Source organism: Nansenia antarctica (assembly GCF_963989245.1).
Source record: "Nansenia antarctica genome assembly, chromosome: 3".
Lineage (NCBI taxonomy): Eukaryota > Metazoa > Chordata > Actinopteri > Argentiniformes > Microstomatidae > Nansenia > Nansenia antarctica.
The window spans coordinates 84,228,937-84,256,597 of record NC_137688.1 but is presented as its reverse complement, the minus strand read 5'-3'; the positions used below and the strand labels follow the sequence as shown (position 1 = coordinate 84,256,597).

Genomic DNA, 27,661 nt, shown 5'->3' with positions numbered 1-27,661 from the left:
TGTATTGTATCACAACTCAATGCAAACACTACAGAGGATCCATTACACACAACAATACTCACTGAAAACAATGTTCAGGGTGTGATGTTTTTTTATTTATTTATGGAACTATACCACACACACACACACCACAATAATTTGCAACAAGTGTCTTAAATTTTTTGTCGTTATGTTTAATGCAGAAGGTTGTATGTAAAATGTTTTATTTATTTGTGATGCAGGAAATGTGGTCTTTCACCTCAGATAAGTAACGTATCTAATGTTTGAGCGATTAGCTGCTGTGTCTTCATATAGTTTGTCCCCAGTTTGCGTCTCCTGTTCTTCTGGATAGGTTTCTTCTTCAGAGTTTCATAAAACATCATTATATTAGATTTTTCAAATAAATACATTTTGTTTTTATTTTAATATAATATATTTTTTTAAATGTTTTAATTAAAAATAAGCGAATCTTCTGTGACCAGTTCTGTGATCATTGACAAATGTTTGACTTAGCAAAGCTTTATGGACGGAGTGATAGGAGAATGTGCTTGTAATTTCATTAGATGCCCATAGAATGGTTGCTTGTTGCTATGTGCATCGTCTATTACGACTGGGTAGGACTATTTTTGCAGAGTTATTGCCTCAGATAGCTTGCAACATTTAATAAAATGGAAGAAAACCAGAAGTAAAAACTCAATTACGTTTTTTCGCAAGGCATTTGATTGGTTTAATGTGTGGTGAGACGTCACTCATTTGTAACTACTTTCTGGAAAGGATTTTCCCTGGCTTTCTGAACTAGGAGGGTCACTGGTCTCAATGAGGTTAGTAACAGCCTATGCAACAAGTAAACTAAACACAGAAAATGCATTAACTATCATTTTGAATGTGACAAAATATACAATCTGAGAATTCAATATGATACCTAAACAACTGTTTTCTTTTTACCAAAGTTGGCTTAACCTTAACTGATTTCCGACAAACATGGCACCCACCGAGGACATGGAGATGCAATTGATCGCATATTTTCCATTGATTTGATGTTTTTGACACTGGAAATGTCATCTTTTGTCCTGTGACATACCGTTTAGAGTCTGTCCAAAACTATACGGACAGTGAGTGGATGGCAAATATGACAGGAAGCACTTTTCAATATGTTGCCTCCCAAATACTATTATAGATTATAATCAATATGTTGCGACACAAATGCATGTCTATCCACATACTGTCACACAGGAGGTTAGAGTAGGCTACAACATAATAGCCGACACAACACGACTATTCTATGTTTATCCCCCAAAAAACTGTTCCTTCATGCTACCTCAGTGAAACAAAAGTTGAAGTTGAAAAAAAACTAAGATGTTTTAGTTTTATGCTTTTATGTTTTAGAGGAAATCATTTTCTGTATTCAAGGTCGCGGTCTTTCAAGGTCAAGTCTGATGTCAGGACCATGGTGGGGCACCTCAGACGTCTCCAAGCTGGGGGTCATGACCTTTGGAGTGTTCCTTTTTGCACAAAGTGATCTCGATGTAGTATGCCCTGGTGACAGTGGGTCTCCAGATCAGAGAGGCCGATTGCTAGTGTCTCTGAAGGCATCAGAGGAAGAACAGGGGACAACAGTGAGAGCCAGGACATACTGTAGCAATAAGGGAGTGGAGCAACGTGAATCTCAGTCAACCGTGTCAATAATACCACTCTCAAGTGATGATCAAATGCATGTAGTTCCTGTCTGAGATATGCTCGTAGGGTATGCTTACGGTTGCTCTTACTGGCCCTCGTTAGGAAACTCTTCAGTCCTGCCAGGTCCTTGGCCTTGTTGGTCTGGCTGCTCTTCTCGCAGGTGTTCTCCTTAGCACGTGACATCGCTACAGTTGTAGCCTCTGCCTGGTGAGGGGTGTTAGTTTCTAGATGAAGAACAAAACATAATGATTAATGGGCTTAGAGATGGATCAGGAAGTGATCAAGTTACAACCATGAACTTGAACTCTAGTCTTGAACTAGTCTTAGTCGAATTAAATGTTCAAATGACATTGAGACGAGATGGAGACCTCAGTGTCAATGTGTACAGTAATTCTCAAGATGGGAGGGAATATCAAATGGCTACAGAGAAAGGTGTAAATAGACCAAAGGGGGGAGCGAGGGTGGCTCACGTTTCTGGAGCAGCGTGGTTAACTGTCTCGCCTCCGTGGTCAGAGTGTGTACCGTAGCACAGAAAAGAAGCACAAAAATAGTTTTACATTTTAGAATCCAGAGCAGCGACCTATAGAAGATAGTAACAACTCATTAGGATTTCAACTGAAGGTTCTCACTCTGTTCTCACTCACTTCTCTCTGACTCTCTGTTAGGCTTAGCTTCCCTTTCATATGGAGATTGTCTTTCTTTAGACGTGTTAACTCTTCCTTTAGACGTGTGTGCTCTTCCTTGAGTTTCTTGGTTTGCACTGTGAGAAAATAAACAGTCGTGTTCAGAGTGAGAAACAATCAAATCAAAACTGGCTGATGGGAAATATGTGTTTGTGACGTACCGTTTGCATGTGTTTTGCACGCTAACAATATTGTGGGGTTGACTCACCAGTGGTCTTAGTGTTATTATGGACCTTATTAGGGACCATAGCATCCCCATGACAATGTCCGTTGGCAGTGCTGTTTCCCATCCGTCTAGTCTATAAAAGAGAAATCGTCGTTTTATCAAGAAAGCTAGTTGACATAGTTGACATAGTTTGATTGAGCAGTAATTCACTTACGATATCTCTGACTCTCCTTGTTATCCGCTCCAGAAAGGCAGATCTTGGTTCGTTCCTCAGATTCCACAGAGGTCTGATCTGTCAGACAGATTTAGACAATACAATATGATCAATCAAGAGTTTATGTGTGGTTACTCTAATTACTGTAAGACATGGTTCCCTCGTTGGTCTTAAAAATCCTTAATGGCTAAAATTCAGCAATCCAATTTAGGCCATAAGGCCTAAAAAAGGTCCCAAATGTCAGTTATTCGGTCTAGAAATGAGGTGCTAGGTCTTAAAAACGAGATCCTGCAAGGAAATCAGTCTGACCACATCTATTTACATGGAAATTAATCAAGCTGGAACCAAAAAAATGCCAATTCGTTTCCTTTTTTGTCTGTATGGCAGTGAAATCCCTAATTTCATCTCCTCGAGGATGACAAAAAGCTATCATATGGTGTCGCGAATAGGTCTAAAATTATATTCAAAGACGTCTAAAAAGGGTCTAAATATTTCTTAAATTTGACTTGTTGAAACTTGTAGGAACCCTGGTAAGAAAATCCCACATTTGAGGTCCATACAAGTAGTTCCATTTTTGATAGTTTTGTCAGCAGGTCGCAATCCTCACTCACAAATTCCGTCATCCAATGTTTGAGTTGCTTTTCCAATGCTATTTAGACGCAGTGGAGAAAATGTTGATATTAGTCTTAGGCACATACAGTATGACTAAATAGCAGCTATCAATATTGTAATATTGTGAGCTACTTCTTGTGCGAACTGGTTAACACAAAGTAGAATTACTCACATCGGTGTGCTCTTCTTTGCTGTGACAGAGAGAGAAAGAGACAACGGACAATGAGAACATTTTTTAAACCATGGACTAGATTTAGAAATAATGGAGCAATCACACAAAGAGCCCTAATCTTAGCCCAACAGTCATAACCCTAACCCTCCTCTCTCTCTCTAACCCTCCTCTCTCTCTCTAACCCTAACCCTCGTCTCTCTCTCTCTCTCTAACCCTCCTCTCTCTCTCTAACCCTCCTCTCTCTCTCTCTCTCTCTCTAACCCTCCTCTCTCTCTCTCTCTAACCCTCCTCTCTCTCTCTCTCTCTCTCTCTCTCTCTCTCTAACCCTCCTCTCTCTCTCTCTCTAACCCTCCTCTCTCTCTCTAACCCTCCTCTCTCTCTCTCTCTCTCTCTCTCTAACCCTCCTCTCTCTCTCTCTCTCTCTCTCTAACCCTAACCCTCCTCTCTCTCTCTAACCATAACCCTCGTCTCTATAGTTTAAAACCTATAGCAGCATAGTCATAATGCCCAGTCCGTGGGGCGGCTGTGGCGCAGGAGGTAGAGCCGCCGTCTAATGATCGCAAGGTTGGCAGATCGGCAGTTCGAGCCCCGGCTGGCCACATGTCGAAGTGTCCTTGGGCAAGACACTGAACCCCAAATTGCTCCCAGTGAGTGGGCTGGCGCCTTGCATGGTAGCTTGCCGCCATTGGTGTGTGAATGGGTGAAAGAGGCCGTTGTAAAGCGCTTTGGATAAAGGCATAGCTATATAAGTGCAGTCCATTTCATAAGGCAAACCACATACCATAAGAATGCTCCCATAGATGATGAACGCCACTATGAACGCCACTGTAGCGACCATCAAATAGATAGTTGGTCCAGGAGGCTGCCATTTGGAACATGGCTCAGTTGCCTTCAAAGAAGCAGTATGGCACAGAATAGAATTGAGACATATGTAAGTAAGTAAGTACCAGACCAGGGGCCACAACAAGTAACAGACAACAGCTTAAGGAAGGGACAGGAGGTCCTGGATACTAGATTTCAGGGGTAACCAGGCCCGCCGAGATCCAAGTTAGGCTTAAGGAAGGGACAGTAGGTCCTGGATATTAAGGGGTAACCAGGCCCCGGTTGAAATACCCTGCAACCAAGTGAGAGGGCAGTACATTGCGGGTGGGGTAGCGTGTACCACAGGTGCCGGTCCCATACTAGCGTGACTACACTCACTGAGGGGGCTAAAATAATATATAGTAGTGTATGAATGTATCACATGTATCACATAGTGTGTAAGAAATGTAAATCTTTACCTTTTCTTTTGACTGTTTTCCCCTGCTTTTATATTCATTCTATATGTTTTTATATTCACTTTATGTTCTTATCTTCCTGTTGTAAAGCACTTTGAGCTGCATTTCTTGTATGAAAGGTGCTGAATAAATAAAGCTTTACTTACTTACAACAAGTGTACAACAATATCACAGAAAGACAGGCTTATAGCTATCCAAAAGCCTGTCTATACAAGACCGTCTTTAGCTGTAAAACATCTAAAACATGTCCAACAATTGCATTTAAGCTACATTATAACGCAAATGCAGTGACTTCTTGACTTACCACATCCAGCCCGGTTGTAATAGTCGTAAGGTCGTGGCCAACCCTCGCAGCAGAGACAGGTGGGGTCCCGTTGCAGCCCATCTTAGTCTACTGACGATGGAGCTTGTCTGAACACGTTTAAACATACATACGAGTTTAAACATACATACGAGTTTAAACGTACATACGAATAAACGTCAGAATTGTTGATGTACCGAAAGTTGCGTTGACTACGCGCGGTAACTGTGTGCGTGTGTCGTGCGTGTGCGTGTGGAACGTTGTGGATGCGTGTGGATTTCTTTTTTTTGTGATCAAATATTTCTTGAATGAATGAAAGCATTTATTTCGAACATGTGTAGAGAGAAATAGTTATAACAACAAAAGACAAAACAAAAACAAGAAAAAACAAAACAAAACAAAAAACAAGAAAAAACAAAACAAAACAAAAAACACTATTTACTTCACATGTCCGAAAAGGAGTAGGAAGAAGCATAAGCTTATTTAATCCTACCCCTTCTCCAATACTCAGAGATTAATAATTAATAATCTGCAGTTGACTTCAATATAAAAAATTTATTTTTTATTTTTATTAAATCAAATTTATTTACATATTTACATATTGACCAACAATAGAAAACAGATCATGTAAATAAACAAATAATCTGTGAAAACAACAACTATCAAAGCCCTTCTTCCTCCTCGTACCTGGTGAAAACCATGTTTTTATACCGCTTTTTGAACTGGGTCATGCTTGGACACCGCTTTAGCTCTGCTTTATTTTCTTTTCAAACACATAATAACAAAACAAGACAACAAGGCCCCATCTTGCAACCAACGCCCCCCACAACCCATACAACCACACCAAAGGGCCTATGGATTTCTACATAGAGCGATATTCCCACATTGTGAGAATCAGAATCAGAAATATTTGTATTGCCAATCAGATCCAATGACTGTTAAGTGTAAAACTGTAGCGTTGCCTTCGTTGGAATCAATTGACTTTGACTTCTCAGTCCTTTTGCAAACGTTGTACGAGTGTTTACAACATGGTCCGTTGGTCAACATGAACTATTTTGAATGTACTATATTGATGTCATCAGTTTGTTTCCTGTTCAAAGTGTATTTGCTTTAGCCCCTATGGCAGCGAGTAACTGTTTGTCGCAGCTTTATTTTAGCTTTATTTTAGCTTTATTTTATTCCTATTCTGTGTTTTTATTCCCATTGTATCAAACAAAAGGCATGGAAAGACCAAACAGGAAATGAATGTGTTAGTATTAAATACATGTGTGGATGGAAAATAATCCTTTCTTCCTAATAAGTTCAATTTGGTAAAAAAATTATCAAACTCCAAAATTCAGTGAAGGAAGATGTACAAATCCAATAACAATGATTCAAAATCAGTTTTAATACAAGAATGAATGTCTTCCAGTTCAACATTATTCTCCACTGTGTCCTAACCCCAACCCTTATATATGCAACTGTAGTTATACAAAATGATATGTATAGTTATATAGAATGATTGGCCTTCCACACATGGTAACAAAGCGATGTATGTTAATATAATAACCACAACAGTACAGATCCAGTACAACTAACGGTATATCTTTTTTATGTATTTCATTTGATAATGTCTTAATGTGCTCTGTTAGAAAAAGAATAAAGTGGTTTGAGACGTGAAAGATAAGATGTAATCCAGTCAGACAGGCTTGGTCAACAGGCTTCAGCCTGGGCCATGTCTTAGCTGTGATCCAGGGCAGCCCCCTCCTCAAACTCAGCGTTCATCTACAGAAGAAAACAACAGTTGACATGAGCAACAACATTTCATATTCATGAATCCAAAACCAGGTACAGTACGTGGCCCGAAAAGTAATTAAGTAATGTGGAGTAATGTGAAGTAATGTGGACTGAACTGTACTCACCACAGCATCGATATCCCTCGGGCTTACAATCTGCTCCAACACTCCGTAGACGTCAGGTGACATGGGCATGATGCTCTCTTGAAGTCTCGATGGGGGACTACACACATTTGTACATTATTCAGCCGCCAACAATCAATCAATCATTAATTGATTTCACATTAATGTTATTATTTAGAAATTACAACCCTTTTTATACATAGTCAGGGCACCACAAATATTGTTTTGACGGGTGTTTCTGTCTTTTAAATTGTTTAATTAAAGCTAATAATCTCTATATTTGAAATCAAACAATTCCTATGAGGTCAAATATAGAGTATGGAGCTAAAAGAAGACAAAATCCTTCCTCTTTCCAATCCTCATGGAGGGCTCTGTATATGTGTGATACTCTGTAAACACTTACACATTAGATATTGATATGAGCTCTGTCGGCATGTAACCTGTGGTCGCGGGGCCCTCCACGTCCATGGGCTCTGATGCTGGAAAACAAAATGGCCAACCAGAAATGTACAGTAAGCTTCAATGGCCAAACAGCTGTCAGTTTGTACTATAAACGTAAAGCTTAAACAACCCATTTACAGTACAGTCCCAGTAAACAAAGAGGCTAAAAGACGTCCTCAGGGAAGCCGGAATGTGGGTTCAGATGACGTCTTTCTAGGACGTCCAGTTGACGTCTTTAGAATGAATGAATGAATGAATGAATGAATGAATGAATGAATGAATGAATGAATGAATGAATCTTATGGACTAAGACGTCCTAAAGACGTCACCTGGACGTCCTAGAAAGACGTCATCTGAACCCACATTCCGGCTTCCCTGAGGACGTCTTTTGGACTCTTTGTTTACTGGGGTAGGTCCACCAGACATGGTGGACTGGAGAAACGAGGTCCTTGCTTACTCTCGGTGGGCCTGTAGTACTTCCCGAAGGCCTTGTCCTTGGGGATGTCTGGGTAGAGGAAGCGTAGAGGGTTCTCTGGGATGTTCTCCGCAGCCATGACCTTGTACGTGCGGATGATGTCAGACAGAGGGACCGCAGTAAGCTCCTTCTTCGTGTAGGGCTCCACCGCATGGAACACAGGCTTCTCTGTGGAAACACACACACGCAGGCAATTATTTCAACGTGTGCGTGTGTGTGTGTGTGTGTGTGTGTGTACTTTGCCCAGAGAAGAGGCCTCCCTTCCTCTCTCACCGTTCACCCAGGGAGGAGAGTCTTTCTCCCTCCCTCCCTCCCTCCCGCTCTCCCTCCCGCTCTCCCTCCCTCCCTCCCTCTCTCTCTCTCTCTCTCTCTCTCTCTCTCTCTCTCTCTCTCTCTCACCGTTCACGTCGTACTCCACCCAGGTGAAGGTGATGGCACCCTCTCTGCTACTCTCACTGAAGCGCAGCAGGAACGTTCCTGGCCACCTGCTCGTCAGCATGGCCTTCTCTCGCTCCTTACTGACGAAGCCCAGGATGCACCTGGAGGACCGAGAGAAACACAGAGAAGAAGTGACATCGATTTTAGGACGAGAATGCAGTCGTTTGCTTTTCTAATGTGTCACTCAGCAGATACGGCTAATTAACTTCGGGGTCCGTTCTCATGTCCTTGCCCACCACCATCTTACCCGCACAGATCTGTGATCGACACGCCAAATGTGTGTGTGGATGTCGAGCGCAGATTCTAATGTTGGCTAATGTTGTTCTGATGATTGGTTCTAGATAACATGTGGATGAGTAACTTACCCATCATTCCACAGGGTTAGCAAATGTCTCTTGATGAGATCCAGGATCCCCTCGATCCACAGCCAGAAAGGGAAGTTCTTCTCACCCTGATCCAGAAAGAACCATGAACACTCAGACCCCATGTGTCCTAAATGATCGGTGTGAATTAATATGTAACCTTGTATTCTGTATCCTGTCCTCACGACCCACCTTACAGAACTTAGTCCAGGGGACCAGACCATCTGGGTTCCTTGCTGCGCTCGGACCTGTAGAAGAAAAGAACATTCTGGGTTACAGACTCGTCAGGGGATCTGAATCTCGTAAATCGACCCACAATGCTGTAGGTATAGTAACATAACAGACATCCAATAATCTGTATGTTGACCGAGGAGGGAGATGGAACTCTCAACAAACATCAGATCCCTCAGGCTCACCCATAGTGGAGCGGCTTAGCACAAGAATTGTGCACTTTTTTGAAGAAAGCATGACATTTCTACCATAGGTAGTTTATACCATAAGGTTCATTTTCAGATGGTTTCAGACCCCAGAGGCCCGGGAGAGGTTCTATTGCCTAATGTTCAAACACCCTTACTTTTGGAACCAAACAGAGTAGAAAAACACTTACGGTGTCATTTCCAACTAAGTTAGGGATGCCCGTTAATTTGGTGATACCTTTGAGCTACCAGGGGCTTGTCTGATGGGGACAGAGGAGGGAGATGGAACTCTAAAAACAAACATCAGATCCCCCAGACTCACCCAGGAGCTTGTCTCCCAGCATGCCCAGCTGCTCCTCGTTGAGGCCCCGCTTAGTGATGGAGGAGAACTGCCAGCTCAGGACCTCAGACAGCTGGCCCCACGTCGCCGGCGGGGGCTTCAGGAAGAACTTCAGGTTCTGTCCACAACAAGCCCAGAGTAACAGAGATCAGTCAGGGAGAAGAGAGGGGGAGAGATTTAGATCCGTCTGGTGTTTGTATCTCACCCCATAGAGCTAATTATGTTCCGCCTCCTAACCCCTAATGCACCTTCATTTAGCATCCTCTACCCTGCAAGGGTCCTACTCCGTAGCTAATACCTTTCTTCCAGTTCCTAGTCTGGTTCTGACAGCTGGTTCCTAGGGTGCTTCTTACAGCAGGTTCCTAGGCTGGTTCTGACAGCTGGTTCCTAGGCTGGTTCTTACAGCTGGTTCCTAGTCTGGTTCTGACAGCTGGTTCCTAGGGTGGTTCTAACAGCAGGTTCCTAGGGTGGTTCTAACAGCAGGTTCCTGGGGTGGTTCTAACAGCAGGTTCCTAGGGTGGTTCTAACAGCAGGTTCCTAGGGTGCTTCTTACAGCAGGGTCCTAGGCTGGTTCTAACAGCAGGTTCCTAGGCTGGTTCTAACAGCAGGTTCCTAGGGTGGTTCTAACAGCAGGTTCCTAGGGTGGTTCTAACAGCAGGTTCCTAGGGTGGTTCTAACAGCAGGTTCCTAGGGTGGTTCTAACAGCAGGTTCCTAGGGTGGTTCTAACAGCAGGTTCCTAGTCTGGTTCTAACAGCAGGTTCCTAGGGTGTTTCCTGTGCCTACCTTGGGCTCGCTGGTCAACATGTTGTACCACAGGATAGAGGCCCAGCCGCAGGGCAGCTGGCTGACGTTAGAGATGACCACGATGGGCAGGGAGATGGTCTAGGACAGGGTCAGAGAAGACAGGTCTGTCAGAAACTGGCCAGGAATCTGGTGGACCTCAGGACAATGTGAGTGTAGAAAAACTACTCCAATTGTTCTCAGATGTTTTCAGTGAGTTCAGCTTACCTCCAGTTTGATCTGCAGGCCTGCCTGACTGAGTTCAGACTCAAAGCAGATGGTGTGCAGCTCCTCCGTCACGATGAGAGGGCCCTGAGACACCAAGGCCAGAGACACGTCAGTATAACGACTGTACTGTAATTACCATACCATAGCAAACATGTTAATGACCCAGCGAGATGCTGGAAAGGTTTCTTACCTCACTGTTTCTGTTGCCGGTTACTTTCTGTTCTTTCAGTTGCTGTGTTGAGATCATAAGAGTACACTGTAAAGACTGACACCAGTGCAGGTCCAAATGGACGTTTCGTCATAAATCAGTGTATCTCATTTGAGATTGGGCTACTGCTTACCAAATGGCGGAATTCTGCAGCTAAGCTTCCATTGGACTCCTCCATATTCATAACTTTGGTGTTGGTCCCCAATATGTTGAATTTACGTAACCTGTCGGTGTTAAAGCCAGTTTTGATCAATAAATGTAGAGCAAATATATAGAGAGATTCAACATTAAATTACATGGCACATACCCCTTCTTCTCTGTGACATCCCTGGGGGGGGAAAGAAAACATGCAGTCATTTGAGGTACTGTATGTTCAGAGAATAAGTCTGTTAAGATCATTACAATGAATTAATTGAATTAAAGACAGTCGACCTACTTGTCAAACAAGGCTTTGACTTTGAGTTGATAGTTAAACTCCTGGAGCTTCACAAGAAATCTGGAGAGGAAACAGAAATTATAATAATAATAATAATAAAAATAATGATAATAATATAATAATAACAGATTTGATTTAAAAGCGCCTCAAACTCAAGGACACTGTACAGAAAAGAGAGGAAAAAAAGAAAAAAAAAGCAGGACAATAAACAAAAGAAACACAACAAACAAAAATAGAGACACGCAGAGAAAATAGGAGAGAGTCGGACAGACACTCTGTAGCAGCCGTGCCGCGGCAGCCAGCATGAGACACGCGTGAGACGCAGCTGTATGGCTGCTCTAACCCGTTAACATGGGTGCCAAAATGAAACTCACACGTGCTGCTAAGGTTGACGCTTCTGGTGTAATTTAGCCGAGTGAGAATAATAATAATAATAATACATTAGACTTATATAGCGCTTTTCTAGACACTCAAAGACGTAAAAAAAAAAAGTACATTTTTAGATTACTAAATCAAAATGTCGTTGTATGACTACTACTCTGATCTACTCTGTATACTGCAATTACATCTAGATTTCGGGCAGAGAAGCGGCGAACACGCAACGCCAGCGTCCTCTCTCGACTGTCATTTTTTGAAAAGTGAGAAGTTATTTTTTTTGAGAAGTGCCCATGTCCAGAAGAACAAGTAGAGACAAACTGAAAGAGCTGATATATCTTGACTCACCTGAGCTTTACTGTGAACTGCACCTGCGTCTTCAGCACCAGGGGCCTCTGTGGATGTGTGGGCATACAGGGCTGCCTCTCTACCACCATGGAGCTGACACACACACACACACACACACACACACACACACACACAATTAGTGATGACCAGCAGCTATGAACCACGGACGAGCACCACACACCGGCCACGGAGGCCTTTTACTCTACATTGCTTCCACCTGACTGACATCAGGGAGCAGTTGTAATCGTGATCACATCATTGAGTTCTGAGAGGTACAAATATGCAAACATTTCTATATGACGAACATCAACTTCAGTTGAGTCACTGGGAGTAGACCTGGACACAAACAAACAAGAGTTCACCATCCATCTGCTCCTTTAACGGTTCAGTGACTTCCCGACCCCAATGGACCTATCGCTAAGCCACGCCCCGAAATAGAAATTGTCCAATCATATCACAGCAAAAGTCAGTACGGACAGAAAACAAACAACTCGCTAATATCTGATGGTGAAAAGCTTCTAGATGAAAAATATTCTTGTCATCTTTAAAAAAACATGTCTATTACTTGCTGTGGTAAATCAGAAATCAGAAATTTGCCAACTCCCGCCATTGTAAGTCATTGAATGTCATTCAGTCACGGTCGGTCAGTCAGTCACTGTCAGTGAAGCGATGTTTGTTTGTCCGAGTTTACAAAGGAGGCGTGGCTTAGCTATAGCCAGGTCCATTCGTGACGGCCACTCTCTCTCGTCTACATGTGAAAGCTTCTCACTGTTCTATGAGGTTCTTGAAGAGGGAGAGGGCCCGCTCCTCCAGGAAGCTCTTCTGCAGGGGGATGGGGTCGTTGTCGTAGGTGTACTTCTGCTCCAGCTCCTGCAGCTTCTTCAGCTGCTGCCTCACCTGCTGCAAGCTCTCAGCCACCGCCGTGAACCTACAGGACAGGGCAGGAAGGCTCGTTACTGTGAACCTACAGGACAGGGCAGGAAGGCTCGTTACTGTGAACCTACAGGACAGGGCAGGAAGGCTCGTTACTGTGAACCTACAGGACAGGGCAGGAAGGCTCGTTACTGTGAACCTACAGGACAGGGCAGGAAGGCTCCTTACTGTGAACCTACAGGACAGGACAGGAAGGCTCGTTACTGTGAACCTACAGGACAGGGCAGGAAGGCTGGTTACTGTGAACCTACAGGACAGGGCAGGAAGGCTGGTTACTGTGAACCTACAGGACAGGGCAGGAAGGCTGGTTACTGTGAACCTACAGGACAGGGCAGGAAGGCTGGTTACTGTGAACCTACAGGACAGGGCAGGAAGGCTGGTTACTGTGAACCTACAGGACAGGGCAGGAAGGCTGGTTACTGTGAACCTACAGGACAGGGCAGGAAGGCTGGTTACTGTGAACCTACAGGACCGGGCAGGAAGGCTCGTTACTGTGAACCTACAGGACAGGGCAGGAAGGCTCGTTACTGTGAACCTACAGGACAGGGCAGGAAGGCTGGTTACTGTGAACCTACAGGACAGGACAGGAAGGCTGGTTACTGTGAACCTACAGGACAGGGCAGGAAGGCTGGTTACTGTGAACCTACAGGACAGGGCAGGAAGGCTGGTTACTGTGAACCTACAGGACAGGACAGGAAGGCTCGTTACTGTGAACCTACAGGACAGGGCAGGAAGGCTCGTTACTGTGAACCTACAGGACAGGGCAGGAAGGCTGGTTACTGTGAACCTACAGGACAGGGCAGGAAGGCTCTTTACTGTGAACCTACAGGACAGGGCAGGAAGGCTGGTTACTGTGAACCTACAGGACAGGGCAGGAAGGCTGGTTACTGTGAACCTACAGGACAGGACAGGAAGGCTCGTTACTGTGAACCTACAGGACAGGGCAGGAAGGCTGGTTACTGTGAACCTACAGGACAGGGCAGGAAGGCTCGTTACTGTGAACCTACAGGACAGGGCAGGAAGGCTCGTTACTGTGAACCTACAGGACAGGGCAGGAAGGCTCGTTACTGTGAACCTACAGGACAGGGCAGGAAGGCTGGTTACTGTGAACCTACAGGACAGGACAGGAAGGCTGGTTACTGTGAACCTACAGGACAGGGCAGGAAGGCTGGTTACTGTGAACCTACAGGACAGGGCAGGAAGGCTGGTTACTGTGAACCTACAGGACAGGACAGGAAGGCTCGTTACTGTGAACCTACAGGACAGGGCAGGAAGGCTCGTTACTGTGAACCTACAGGACAGGGCAGGAAGGCTGGTTACTGTGAACCTACAGGACAGGGCAGGAAGGCTGGTTACTGTGAACCTACAGGACAGGGCAGGAAGGCTCGTTACTGTGAACCTACAGGACAGGGCAGGAAGGCTCGTTACTGTGAACCTACAGGACAGGGCAGGAAGGCTCGTTACTGTGAACCTACAGGACAGGGCAGGAAGGCTGGTTACTGTGAACCTACAGGACAGGGCAGGAAGGCTGGTTACTGTGAACCTACAGGACAGGGCAGGAAGGCTTGTTACTGTGAACCTACAGGACAGGGCAGGAAGGCTCGTTACTGTGAACCTACAGGACAGGGCAGGAAGGCTGGTTACTGTGAACCTACAGGACAGGGCAGGAAGGCTGGTTACTGTGAACCTACAGGACAGGGCAGGAAGGCTTGTTACTGTGAACCTACAGGACAGGGCAGGAAGGCTCGTTACTGTGAACCTACAGGACAGGGCAGGAAGGCTGGTTACTGTGAACCTACAGGACAGGGCAGGAAGGCTCGTTACTGTGAACCTACAGGACAGGGCAGGAAGGCTCGTTACTGGGAACCTACAGGACAGGGCAGGAAGGCTGGTTACTGTGAACCTACAGGACAGGGCAGGAAGGCTCGTTACTGGGAACCTACAGGACAGGGCAGGAAGGCTCGTTACTGTGAACCTACAGGGCAGGGCAGGAAGGCTGGTTACTGTGAACCTACAGGACAGGAAGGCTGGTTACTGTGAACCTACAGGACAGGGCAGGAAGGCTGGTTACTGTGAACCTACAGGACAGGACAGGAAGGCTGGTTACTGTGAACCTACAGGACAGGACAGGAAGGCTGGTTAGTGTGAACCTACAGGACAGGGCAGGAAGGCTCGTTACTGTGAACCTACAGGACAGGGCAGGAAGGCTCGTTACTGTGAACCTACAGGACAGGGCAGGAAGGCTGGTTACTGTGAACCTACAGGACAGGGCAGGAAGGCTCGTTACTGTGAACCTACAGGACAGGGCAGGAAGGCTGGTTACTGTGAACCTACAGGACAGGGCAGGAAGGCTGGTTACTGTGAACCTACAGGACAGGGCAGGAAGGCTGGTTACTGTGAACCTACAGGACAGGACAGGAAGGCTGGTTACTGTGAACCTACAGGACAGGGCAGGAAGGCTCGTTACTGTGAACCTACAGGACAGGGCAGGAAGGCTCGTTACTGTGAACCTACAGGACAGGACAGGAAGGCTCGTTACTGTGAACCTACAGGACAGGGCAGGAAGGCTCGTTACCGTGAACCTACAGGACAGGGCAGGAAGGCTGGTTACTGTGAACCTACAGGACAGGACAGGAAGGCTCGTTACTGTGAACCTACAGGACAGGACAGGAAGGCTCGTTACTGTGAACCTACAGGACAGGGCAGGAAGGCTCGTTACTGTGAACCTACAGGACAGGGCAGGAAGGCTGGTTACTGTGAACCTACAGGACAGGGCAGGAAGGCTCGTTACTGTGAACCTACAGGACAGGGCAGGAAGGCTGGTTACTGTGAACCTACAGGACAGGGCAGGAAGGCTGGTTGCTGTGAACCTACAGGACAGGGCAGGAAGGCTGGTTACTGTGAACCTACAGGACAGGGCAGGAAGGCTCGTTACTGTGAACCTACAGGACAGGACAGGAAGGCTCGTTACTGTGAACCTACAGGACAGGGCAGGAAGGCTGGTTACTGTGAACCTACAGGACAGGGCAGGAAGGCTGGTTACTGTGAACCTACAGGACAGGGCAGGAAGGCTGGTTACTGTGAACCTACAGGACAGGACAGGAAGGCTGGTTACTGTGAACCTACAGGACAGGGCAGGAAGGCTCGTTACTGTGAACCTACAGGACAGGGCAGGAAGGCTCGTTACTGTGAACCTACAGGACAGGACAGGAAGGCTCGTTACTGTGAACCTACAGGACAGGGCAGGAAGGCTCGTTACCGTGAACCTACAGGACAGGGCAGGAAGGCTGGTTACTGTGAACCTACAGGACAGGACAGGAAGGCTGGTTACTGTGAACCTACAGGACAGGACAGGAAGGCTGGTTAGTGTGAACCTACAGGACAGGGCAGGAAGGCTCGTTACTGTGAACCTACAGGACAGGGCAGGAAGGCTCGTTACTGTGAACCTACAGGACAGGGCAGGAAGGCTGGTTACTGTGAACCTACAGGACAGGGCAGGAAGGCTCGTTACTGTGAACCTACAGGACAGGGCAGGAAGGCTGGTTGCTGTGAACCTACAGGACAGGGCAGGAAGGCTGGTTACTGTGAACCTACAGGACAGGGCAGGAAGGCTCGTTACTGTGAACCTACAGGACAGGACAGGAAGGCTCGTTACTGTGAACCTACAGGACAGGGCAGGAAGGCTGGTTACTGTGAACCTACAGGACAGGGCAGGAAGGCTGGTTACTGTGAACCTACAGGACAGGGCAGGAAGGCTGGTTACTGTGAACCTACAGGACAGGACAGGAAGGCTGGTTACTGTGAACCTACAGGACAGGGCAGGAAGGCTCGTTACTGTGAACCTACAGGACAGGGCAGGAAGGCTCGTTACTGTGAACCTACAGGACAGGACAGGAAGGCTCGTTACTGTGAACCTACAGGACAGGGCAGGAAGGCTCGTTACCGTGAACCTACAGGACAGGGCAGGAAGGCTCGTTACTGTGAACCTACAGGACAGGGCAGGAAGGCTCGTTACTGTGAACCTACAGGACAGGGCAGGAAGGCTCGTTACTGTGAACCTACAGGACAGGGCAGGAAGGCTCGTTAATGTGAACCTACAGGACAGGGCAGGAAGGCTCTTTACTGTGAACCTACAGGACAGGGCAGGAAGGCTCGTTACTGTGAACCTACAGGACAGGGCAGGAAGGCTCGTTACTGTGAACCTACAGGACAGGGCAGGAAGGCTCGTTACTGTGAACCTACAGGACAGGGCAGGAAGGCTCGTTAATGTGAACCTACAGGACAGGGCAGGAAGGCTCGTTACTGTGAACCTACAGGACAGGGCAGGAAGGCTCTTTACTGTGAACCTACAGGACAGGGCAGGAAGGCACGTTACTGTGAACCTACAGGACAGGGCAGGAAGGCACGTTACTGTGAACCTACAGGACAGGGCAGGAAGGCTCGTTACTGGGCCATCTTTGGTCTGAATGTGGGGTATGTAGGCTGGCTAGTTGGTTTTGGTAACTCTCCCCTTAAATTATGTTTGTGATATTTAATGTTATAATCAGATGGATCCTTGTTTGTGGAATGTCGTCTTGTCTTAAACTTGGGACTGAATTCATAACATGTCGGAACTCCAAATATTTTAATGAGAGAGAGAGAGAGAGAGAGAGAGAGAGAGAGAGAGAGAGAGAGAGAGAGAGAGAGAGAGAGAGAGAGAGAGAGAGAGAGAGAGAGAGAGAGAGAGGAATTCAAGCAATGACCCATGTCTATTTTCAAAAACTTTCACCAGTTCTGCAGCTGGTCCAGACAGGCGTTGGGTGGGCCTCCTATGCAGGCTATCTGCTGCCGACGCTTCCACTCCGGCATCTCCTCTGAGATCAGGTCTGACTGCACGCCGTCTGCCAGGTTCAGCACCTCTGCCAGCTCCCTCACCACTTCCTGTGCGGCAGACCGACCACTTAATAACAACACTTCTAAATGACTCTACTCTTCAATATGATGTTCATTGTAGAGTAAAGTAGAGTAGAGTACAGTAGAGTAGAGTACAGTAGAGTAGATTATAGTAGAGTAGAGTAGAGTAGAGTACAGTAGAGTAGAGTACAGTAGAGTACAGGCCTGGGTTGCACCAATTTGGCGTAAGTCATTACTAAATGTAGGCATTTAGTAGTTACTAAACCCCTAGTAGTTACTAGCTAGTTTCAAACTAGTTGTTTACTAATTTCGGTTGCACCACGCCAACCTTCTGCCAATCTTAGCTAGTAATCTTAGCTCTGACGTTTTTTTTCCCCCACTTCTGTGGGAAACTTCGCTAGCAACACGAGTAGAGCTTACCGTCGTTACCTCAGCGGAGATAAAGTAAGGTATCTTAGCAACGTAATGTTGCTAGCGAAGTTTCCCACAGAAGTGGGGAAAAAAACGTCAGATCAGATATATAAACGGGTTCTTTTGATAAACCGGATACATTTTGTGAATATATATGGTTACTTTCTCGCCTGAAAACATATTAAAACTTCATAAAATGACATATTAACACTTGTAGAGCCAAATTACAGCTTCTAGCCAATTGCGGCCAAAATTGAGGATTTAAAAACGGAGGGTTTTGCTTTGCTCGCTGATTGGCTAATGTCTTCTTAGTAACAACTAAGTTATAACTTACACCACCCTAGGGTATGTATAAATATTTTGTAGTTACTAAGCTCTACGTCATAACTAGTGTGCTTGGTGCAACCCATTCAAGTTTAGTAGTGACTAAATCTTGATTTAGTAAATACTTACGCTATAACTAGGGTTAGTTTGTACTTAGTAAGAAGTGGTGCAACCGACCCCAGTACAGTAGAGTAGAGTACAGTACAGTACAGTAGAGTAGAGTACAGTACAGTAGAGTAGAGTACAGTACAGTACAGTACAGTAGAGTACAGTACAGTACAGTACAGTAGAGTAGAGTACAGTACAGTACAGTACAGTACAGTACAGTAGAGTAGAGTACAGTACAGTATTGAGCCTTCTTACCCCTCGTTTGTATTTCAGCTCGAAACACATCTTTGAAATTAGCATCTTCTCATGCTCGATCTCTTTCTGGTTAATCCCATTCATTTCATGTTCTAAAACACATTCAAAGGAAAAGAGTTTTGTTTACACTGTATTACACCGTTTACACCGTTTTTTTCGGACCTCAAAATGGGTGAACAGTTGAACGCAGTACCGCGAAAATCCACCTAATTGCATACAACATGGTTATCAGGATCAGGTGCGCATTTTCATGATGCAATGTGATTATTGCATATTGTGCATATTGTGACATTTTTTTAAAATGGTGAACAAACCCAGAACGTTTTCTGTCCCCATTCTTTGCTATTTTAGCAACGGTTAAGGTAAGAATATCACATTTCTTACTTACTGATATCCAACATGAGTTCAATCTAGTTGTTTGAAGCAACTCAATTACTTTATATTTCATGATGTATTTTATAGTAAATATCGCGTCAGAAAGTGCCTATCAAATGTGGTACTGCAGGTATTTAGGTCCTAGGTCCTATATTAACCCATTCAGGAAAATCAATTATTGACATACCATCGAGAGATTCAGCAATTATATATTTCTTGGTTCAGGCGTTATAGGGTTAAGTCTTGAACGTCATTGCAGAGAGGACAGCAGCATCATCCTGTCAGCAGACAATTATGTGCCAGATCCGGTCTTGAGGAGGCACAGACTGTATGGCTCAGTGTCGGAAAAGTAGTGTAAGGCCAGCCCTGGATGAGAGCTAGCAATTTGCTACGGCCAGCTCTGGGATGTGATATATAGCCCTGATACCTTTCAGTCATGACTGGGCCACTTTTGGTCTAAAGGTGGGGAACCAGTACTGGGTGAGAACTGGCAGTTTGCTTGTTGGCCAACTCTGGCTTGAGGTATGTACGCTGGCTAGTTGGTTTTGGTAACTCTCCCCTTAAATTATGTTTGTGATATTTAATGTTATAATCAGATGGATCCTTGTTTGGAATGTAGTCTTTGGGCAAGAAAACTTGGGACTGAATTCATGACAGAACTCCAAATATCATTGCTCTGCTGGCTGGGCAAAGACTTAAAGCTTAAACACAAATCTTAAAAATAATAATGATTCAGATTGACTCACCTCTGTTCTTTAGGGTATTCAGCTTAAAGTCATGCTCATCCTGAAGGTCCTCTAGAGATTTGATGTAATGATCTGTCTCCTAGAGAGAGGGAGGTCAAAGTTATGGGTTTGCATGATACACCAATCCATGGTGGCCAACGTGAGGGATGACTGGGCCAGGCTGCCTACACTCATAAACAGGCAGACATTTATGGAAAAGATAACTCACCTGAACCTTGTTCTTCATCTCTTTCACTTTGATTTCAAGCTTTTGTTTCTCCACAACCATGTTAGGCTGTTCGCTTTCTCTATCGGTCTGAAAAGACATAGAGCATTTAGAACCCCTCCACAGTCCAGGGTTCCCACACCTTCTGAAACATCAAATTCAAGCATCTTTCAAGGACTTTCAACAAGACTCAATTCCCTCAAATCCAAGGACCCAACACAGCATAGTTCTGAGACAGATCTACCGGTAGATGAGAATTTATATAATAGGAACTATCCGCTCACAGAAAACAATTAAAAAGAGAGGCTTGAATGTGTGAACACTAGATGGTCTCTTGCCTTCTCTACCACAGCACAGCAAAACAATTTATTGTGTGAAATATGTGTTAAGTTAAGCAATACAGAGACTTATTTACTAGTTGACGAGCTAAGTAAAACATTTTTGATATATATTAATTTTTTTAGAAAGAGAGAGAGAGGGGAATTCAAGCACTTTGACCCATGTCTATTTTCAAAAAACTTTTAAGACCTTGATTTTTTTTCTCTCAAATTCACAAACTTTCAAGGACCCGTGGGAACCCTGACAGTCAAGCCAACAGAAATTGAGAGTAATGGCTGACATGGATGCAAACGTGTGGTGGTGATCAATGAATTAGCCTAGTTAAAAAAGAGAATTGAGGGGCTGTACCTCGATACTTTTGGCATTGGCTAGGATCTTCAGTTCCTCCTTCAGGTTTCTGGATATGATCATCGCCATGTGAACGGGATCCTCCTGGAACCGGTCCTGTAAAGGGGTGTGGTCAAATACTCAACATCAACCATGGGATGTTCATGTCTTTACCAGAGATGCAATATGGATAAAGTACCTTCACCAAGGTCACCGAGGTCATCAATGGACCTATCGCTAAGCTGCGCCCCCTTTGAAAACTCGGACAAACAAACTACGCTTCACTGACAGTGACTGAATGACGTTCAAAAACGTACAATGGCGGGAGTTGGCAAATTTCTGATTTCTGACTTACCACAGCAAGTAATAGACATGTTTTTTAAAGATTTGATTTGATTTGAAAGATGACAAGAATATTTTGTCTAGAAGCTTTTCACCATCAGATATTAGCGAGTTGTTTGTCCGAGTTTTCTGCCTGTAGTGACTTTTGCTGTGATATGATTGGACAATTTCTATTTTGGGGCGTGGCTTAGCGATAGGTCCATTAGCACTCTAAATTGCCCAAGCGGCACCAGAACATCCAACTATAGATTGTTCTAGCAGTTAGGTGCACTATAACTACTGCTTGGTTGCACACACCCCATGTCAATGTGAATCAATTACCCTTTGAGCTACTACTGTTTACAAATACAACCTTGCACATACCATATTTTTCTATGTATGCATCTGTACATACCATAATGTACATAGCTACCTTAACTGTACATAGCTCATACAGTGGGGAAAATAAGTATTTCACCCCCTGCTGATTTTGTGAGTTTATCCCCTTACAAAGAAATGAATAGTCTATAATTGTAATGGTAGATTCATTTTAACAGTAAGAGACAGAATATAAAAAGAAAATCCCAGAAAATCATATTATATGAATTTGAAAAAGTATTTGTGTTTTATTGAGTAAAATAAGTATTTCACCCCCTAGCAAAACATAACTCAGTACTTGGTGGAGAAACCCTTGTTGGCAAGCACAGCGATCAGACGCTTCTTGTAGTTGGTCACTAAGTTTGTGCAGATCCCAATAGGGATTTTGGCCCACTCCTTTTTGCAGATCCTCTCCAAATCTTTAAGGTTTGGAGGTCGAAGCTTCAGCTCCCTCCACAAATGTTCTATGGGATTAAGGTCCTGAGACTAACTAGGCCACTCCATGAGCTTAATGTGCTTCTTCTTGAGCCACTCCGTTGTTGCCTTAGCCGTATGTTTTGAGTCATTGTCTTGCTGGAACACCCATCCACGACCCATTTCCAGTGTCCTGGCTGAGGGAAGGAGGTTCTCACCCAAGATTTCACGGTACATGGCCCCGTTCATCCTCCCCTCGATGCGGTGAAGTCGTCCTGTCCCCTTAGAAGAGAAACAGCCCCAAAGCATAATGTTTCCACCGCCATGCTTGACGGTGGGGATGGTGCTCTTGCGGTCAGTATTTTCCCTCCTCCAAACACGGCGAGTCGAGTTGATGCCAAAGAGCTTGATTTTGGTCTCATCTGACCACAGCACCGTCTCCCAAGCCTCCTCTGAATCATCCAGGTGCTCATTGGCAAACTTCAGACGGGCCTGTACATGGGCCTTCTTGAGCAGGGGGACCTTGCGGGCGCTACAGGATTTCAATACATTACGGCGTAGTGTGTTACCAATGGTCATCTTGGTGACTGTGGTCCCAGCTGCCTTGAGATCATGTTGTGGATTTAATTGATTCTTAGTAGATTTAGCAGTAATATAAAATCACAAAGAGCTTAAATCAGTTGGCTCAAATGAAGCCTTTTATTAAGCAACGTACATGTGCTCAGAGAGAAAGCAAAGTCAAAAAAATCCCCCGCCCACATATTTCCCCCGCGGGACACATATTTCTAGAAGTTTCCTTGGTCATGAGATCACTATTCTTGGGAACCAATCATATCATACAAATCTGTGCCACAGGTTATTGCGAAAAGTTATTGGCACTGTCCACAGGCAGAACTGTTAACTGCGCCACAGAATTGGCAGCTCTGTCCAGGAAGGAAAAGGGGGGAATTAACCAGCTCTAATAACGGGTTATGTAATTAAAGTTCCCGACAGCAGTGTCTGTCTCTGTTGAGACACGTAAGCCTACCTGCAGGTTTCTCTTGATCTTGCGGATGTTGTGCTGAAGCAGGAAGTTGTTCTCCAGGGAGAAGCGGCTGTGTTGGTCGTCAAGCTGGGCCAGGAGCTCATGGAAACGTACGGTTGCTAGGGAGTCCTGAACAGCCACATTATCCCTGCAAATGTGTTTGAGTGACAGGTATCAAGATGAGACGGGGGAGGTTGGGTGGAGGTAACCCCTAAATTACACCGCAAGCGTCAACCTCAGCAGCGCGTGTGAGTTTCATTTCGGCGCACACGTTAACGGGTTGGAGCAGCCGTACAACGCAGGTGAGACGCGTGTCTCGTGCTGGCTGCCGCGACATGCCATCCAGAGATTCGGGCTCTCGCCTATTTATTCCGCGTGCCACACGCCTGAAAATGATCTGTTGACCAGCAACATACACTACAGTTTCAATGTCTACATCTGTAAATTTAAATCAATTTTTTAAATCAACACTTCATGCATGGGAAGAAGTTGCTTCAGCTCTTAATGCAGAAGGTTGTATGTAAAATGTTTTATTTATTTGTGATGCAGGAAATGTGGTCTTTCACCTCAGATAAGTAACGTATGTAATGTTTGAGCGATTAGCTGCTGTGTCTTCATTTAGAGAGGCTATACATGTTATTTCTTACTGTAGCGTACTGTGATCTATTTCTAATATACTTGTAAAAAAAAATCACCGTCATAACCGAAAGGTGAGATTGACCCACTCCTTCTATCACTCAACATCCCCCACACAACTGAACGTTTCACTTTCTGTTCACATGTAAACGAATCTCCCCATCTAAGCCAAAGTCTATTATTAGGCTAGTAGTAGTATTTTATTTTTTATTTTTTTTTACAATTGAGCGCACACTTCTCTGTCTAAACTCAATATAAATGAAGTGAAATGAAACATTATATTATTATTATTGCAGTGTGAAAGACGGAACAGAAAGAGCCGCAGGACTTCAGCCACGCACACGCACTGCTGAGGTTGACGCTTGCGGTGTAATTTAGGGGTTATGCATTGATTGCACAATCCTGTATGCTACAACTTCTTCTCTGTTCAACTTCAAAACAAAGGTTAAAAACTGGCTCATGTGTCCTGGGGTGGTCCAGTGGTCTAGCACTACGGCCTACAGTGGCCTACACATGCCCCATGTCTGCATGGGTTTGAATCCGGCCCATGCCCTGCTGACAAACTGTTTCTTCCTAACTTCTTTCTCTACTGTTCCTGTCCAAAAAGAACTGAGGAAATGAGAGTGGGACTTCCCCAAAAATAAAGCTTTAAAAAAATAAAAGTCTGAACATTTTGATTGGTTGGTGACTTGTTCCCAGTTTCACCAGCTGCTGTCAGAAATAAGCTTAAGAAAATAATCAATTGCCTTAAGACAGCGTTTCCCAAACTGTGGGGCGCGCCCCCCTAGTGGGGCGCGGGGGTACTGCAGGGGGGGCGCAACAACAACAAAAAAAAACTAATAAAAAAAAAAAAGCTGTGGGAATACTGCTGCCTTTTGCAACATCGTACCTGTGTGAGATAGGCTTTTCTGCTGTTGCTGCTATCAAAAGCAAATACAGGTCGAAGTTGAACATTGAGAATGAACTGAGAGTGGCAGTCTCAAAACAACAACCCCGCTTTGAGAAGATTTGCAAGGCAAAGCAAGCACACACAAGTCATTGATCGTAATTGTGATAGGAATGTGTAGAGTAAGAATAGTGATGCAGTAGAAATTAGTTAATGTTGATATGTTGAATATTTCAGTGGCACAGGATCATTTGCCAAGCACTTATGTTCCTTTTCAACCCATAATAAAATATAAAACTATAGTTGGATATATGTGTCTTGTTATTATTAGAAGAGAAAATGTAATGTTTGTACAACTTTATACAATTAATTATATCAATCTAGGTGGGGACCGGGTTAGGGGGGGCTCGAAAATATTTCCAATTACCCAAGGGGGGCCTGATTGAAAAAGTTTGGGAACCGCTGCCTTAAGAGGACCACAATGGAAATCAGACAATGGTCAAGGACTTAGAGTTGAATACTACAACTGTATTGTCATCGCAGAGTACAAGTACTATACAACGAAATGCAGTTTAGCATCTAACCAAAAGTGCAAATAGTGACATATTATTGTGTTACATATATCACTGTGTGTGTAATGTAATGTGTAATATATTGTATATTACACATTACATAATGTATTACTTTACATAATGTAATGTGTAAAATATTGGATATTATTGTGTAATATCTGCAATGACTTTATTCATGTACATGTAGGTCTCTGTAATGTGTGTGCTTGCTCAACTCAACTCAACTCAACTAAACTAACGTGTATTTCTGAGATAAGCTTTTCAAATGTAGCTCCTCCGCACACAAATAAAAAGTTATTATTATTATTATTATTATTGAACGCCTGATCACATCCCTGGTACACAAAACATAAATATAAACACCAACACTTTAATTACTACTTGGTATTACAACAAATCTCCTTTTCATAAGCTGTGATTTCAGAAACAACTAGCATTTGTGAAATCATAAATCAGAAGGACATATTTCAGATTAATATCCAGTGACAGTCCCCCCTTCTGCCAGGGATGACTTGGTTTGACTATTCTCCGTGTCATGATGACACGATAAACAAATCAAAGCTTACCAGTCGATGCTCTCAATCCATTTGCTGAGGTACTGGCGGATGTCCATGGGGAAGGAGTCATCGTACAGCTGGTCCACCTGTTCCAGGTACTTACAGTCCAGTACTTGTAGCTGACACCACTGGGCCATCTGGAGACCAAGGAGTCAACTGAGATTAGAAAGGGACCCAGAGCACATCAGGGTTAACTCTGTGCATCAGTAGGGCTGTAGGACAGACAGACAGGTAGAGAGGACAGACAGACAGGTAGAGAGGACAGACAGACAGACAGGTAGAGAGGACAGACAGACAGAGAGGACAGACAGACAGGTAGAGAGGACAGACAGACAGACAGGTAGAGAGGACAGACAGACAGACAGGTAGAGAGGGCAGACAGACAGACAGGTAGAGAGGACAGACAGACAAACAGGTAGAGAGGACAGACAGACAGACAGGTAGAGAGGGCAGACAGACAGACAGGTAGACAGGTAGAGAGGACAGACAGACAGGTAGAGAGGACAGACAGACAGACAGGTAGAGAGGACAGACAGACAGACAGGTAGAGAGGACAGACAGACAGGTAGAGAGGACAGACAGACAGACAGGTAGAGAGGACAGACAGACAGACAGACAGGTAGAGAGGACAGACAGACAGGTAGAGAGGACAGACAGACAGACAGGTAGAGAGGACAGACAGACAGACAGGTAGAGAGGACAGACAGACAGACAGGTAGAGAGGACAGACAGACAGACAGGTAGAGAGGACAGACAGACAGACAGGTAGAGAGGGCAGACAGACAGACAGGTAGAGAGGACAGATAGACAGACAGGTAGAGAGGACAGACAGACAGACAGACAGGTAGAGAGGGCAGACAGACAGACAGGTAGAGAGGACAGACAGACAGACAGACAGGTAGAGAGGACAGACAGACAGACAGACAGGTAGAGAGGGCAGACAGACAGGTAGACAGAGAGGTAGAGAGGACAGACAGACAGACAGGTAGAGAGGACAGACAGACAGACAGACAGACAGGTAGAGAGGACAGACAGATAGACAGACAGACAGACAGGTAGAGAGGGCAGACAGACAGACAGGTAGAGAGGACAGACAGACAGACAGGTAGAGAGGACAGACAGACAGACAGGTAGAGAGGACAGACAGACAGGTAGAGAGGACAGACAGACAGACAGACAGGTATAGAGGACAGACAGACAGACAGGTAGAGAGGACAGACAGACAGACAGGTAGAGAGGACAGACAGACAGGTAGAGAGGACAGACAGACAGGTATAGAGGACAGACAGACAGGTAGAGAGGACAGACAGACAGGTAGAGAGGACAGACAGACAGACATACAGGTAGAGAGGACAGACAGACAGGTAGAGAGGGCAGACAGGTAGAGAGGGCAGACAGACAGACAGGTAGAGAGGACAGACAGACAGACAGGTAGAGAGGACAGACAGACAGGTAGAGAGGACAGACAGACAGACAGACAGGTAGAGAGGACAGACAGACAGACAGGTAGAGAGGACAGACAGACAGACAGACAGACAGACAGGTAGAGAGGACAGACAGACAGACAGGTAGAGAGGACAGACAGACAGACAGGTAGAGAGGACAGACAGACAGACAGGTAGAGAGGACAGACAGACATACAGGTAGAGAGGACAGACAGACAGACAGGTAGAGAGGGCAGACAGATAGACAGGTATAGAGGGCAGACAGACAGACAGACAGGTAGAGAGGACAGACAGACAGGTATAGAGGGCAGACAGACAGACAGACAGGTAGAGAGGACAGACAGACAGACAGGTAGAGAGGACAGACAGACAGACAGGTAGAGAGGACAGACAGACAGACAGACAGGTAGAGAGGACAGACAGACAGATAGACAGGTAGAGAGGACAGACAGACAGACAGGTAGAGAGGACAGACAGACAGATAGACAGGTATAGAGGGCAGACAGACAGACAGACAGGTAGAGAGGACAGACAGACAGACAGGTAGAGAGGACAGACAGACAGACAGGTAGAGAGGACAGACAGACAGACAGGTAGAGAGGACAGACAGACAGATAGACAGGTAGAGAGGACAGACAGACAGACAGGTAGAGAGGACAGACAGACAGGTAGAGAGGACAGACAG

The 27,661-nt window shown here is 45.0% G+C and overlaps 1 protein-coding gene across 1 annotated transcript; it reads right to left on the bottom strand.

Annotated features, from left to right (window-relative positions):
• Positions 1–1,461: 1,461 nt before the first annotated feature.
• On the bottom strand, positions 1,462–25,668 carry LOC308154527 (signal transducer and activator of transcription 1-alpha/beta-like; the record flags this gene model as incomplete). The annotated part of the gene is made up of 25 exons (XM_080527674.1): positions 1,462–1,562; positions 1,734–1,880; positions 2,720–2,797; positions 6,913–7,079; positions 7,383–7,458; positions 7,878–8,063; positions 8,295–8,434; positions 8,699–8,784; positions 8,888–8,943; positions 9,434–9,569; positions 10,236–10,334; positions 10,461–10,544; positions 10,651–10,692; positions 10,802–10,892; positions 10,976–10,996; positions 11,105–11,164; positions 11,828–11,920; positions 12,597–12,755; positions 17,529–17,680; positions 18,752–18,843; positions 19,873–19,951; positions 20,081–20,167; positions 20,765–20,860; positions 22,884–23,028; positions 25,541–25,668. The coding sequence occupies 25 exons, from the start codon at positions 25,666–25,668 to the stop codon at positions 1,462–1,464; spliced, it is 2,601 nt and encodes an 866-aa protein (XP_080383800.1).
• Positions 25,669–27,661: the final 1,993 nt, after the last annotated feature.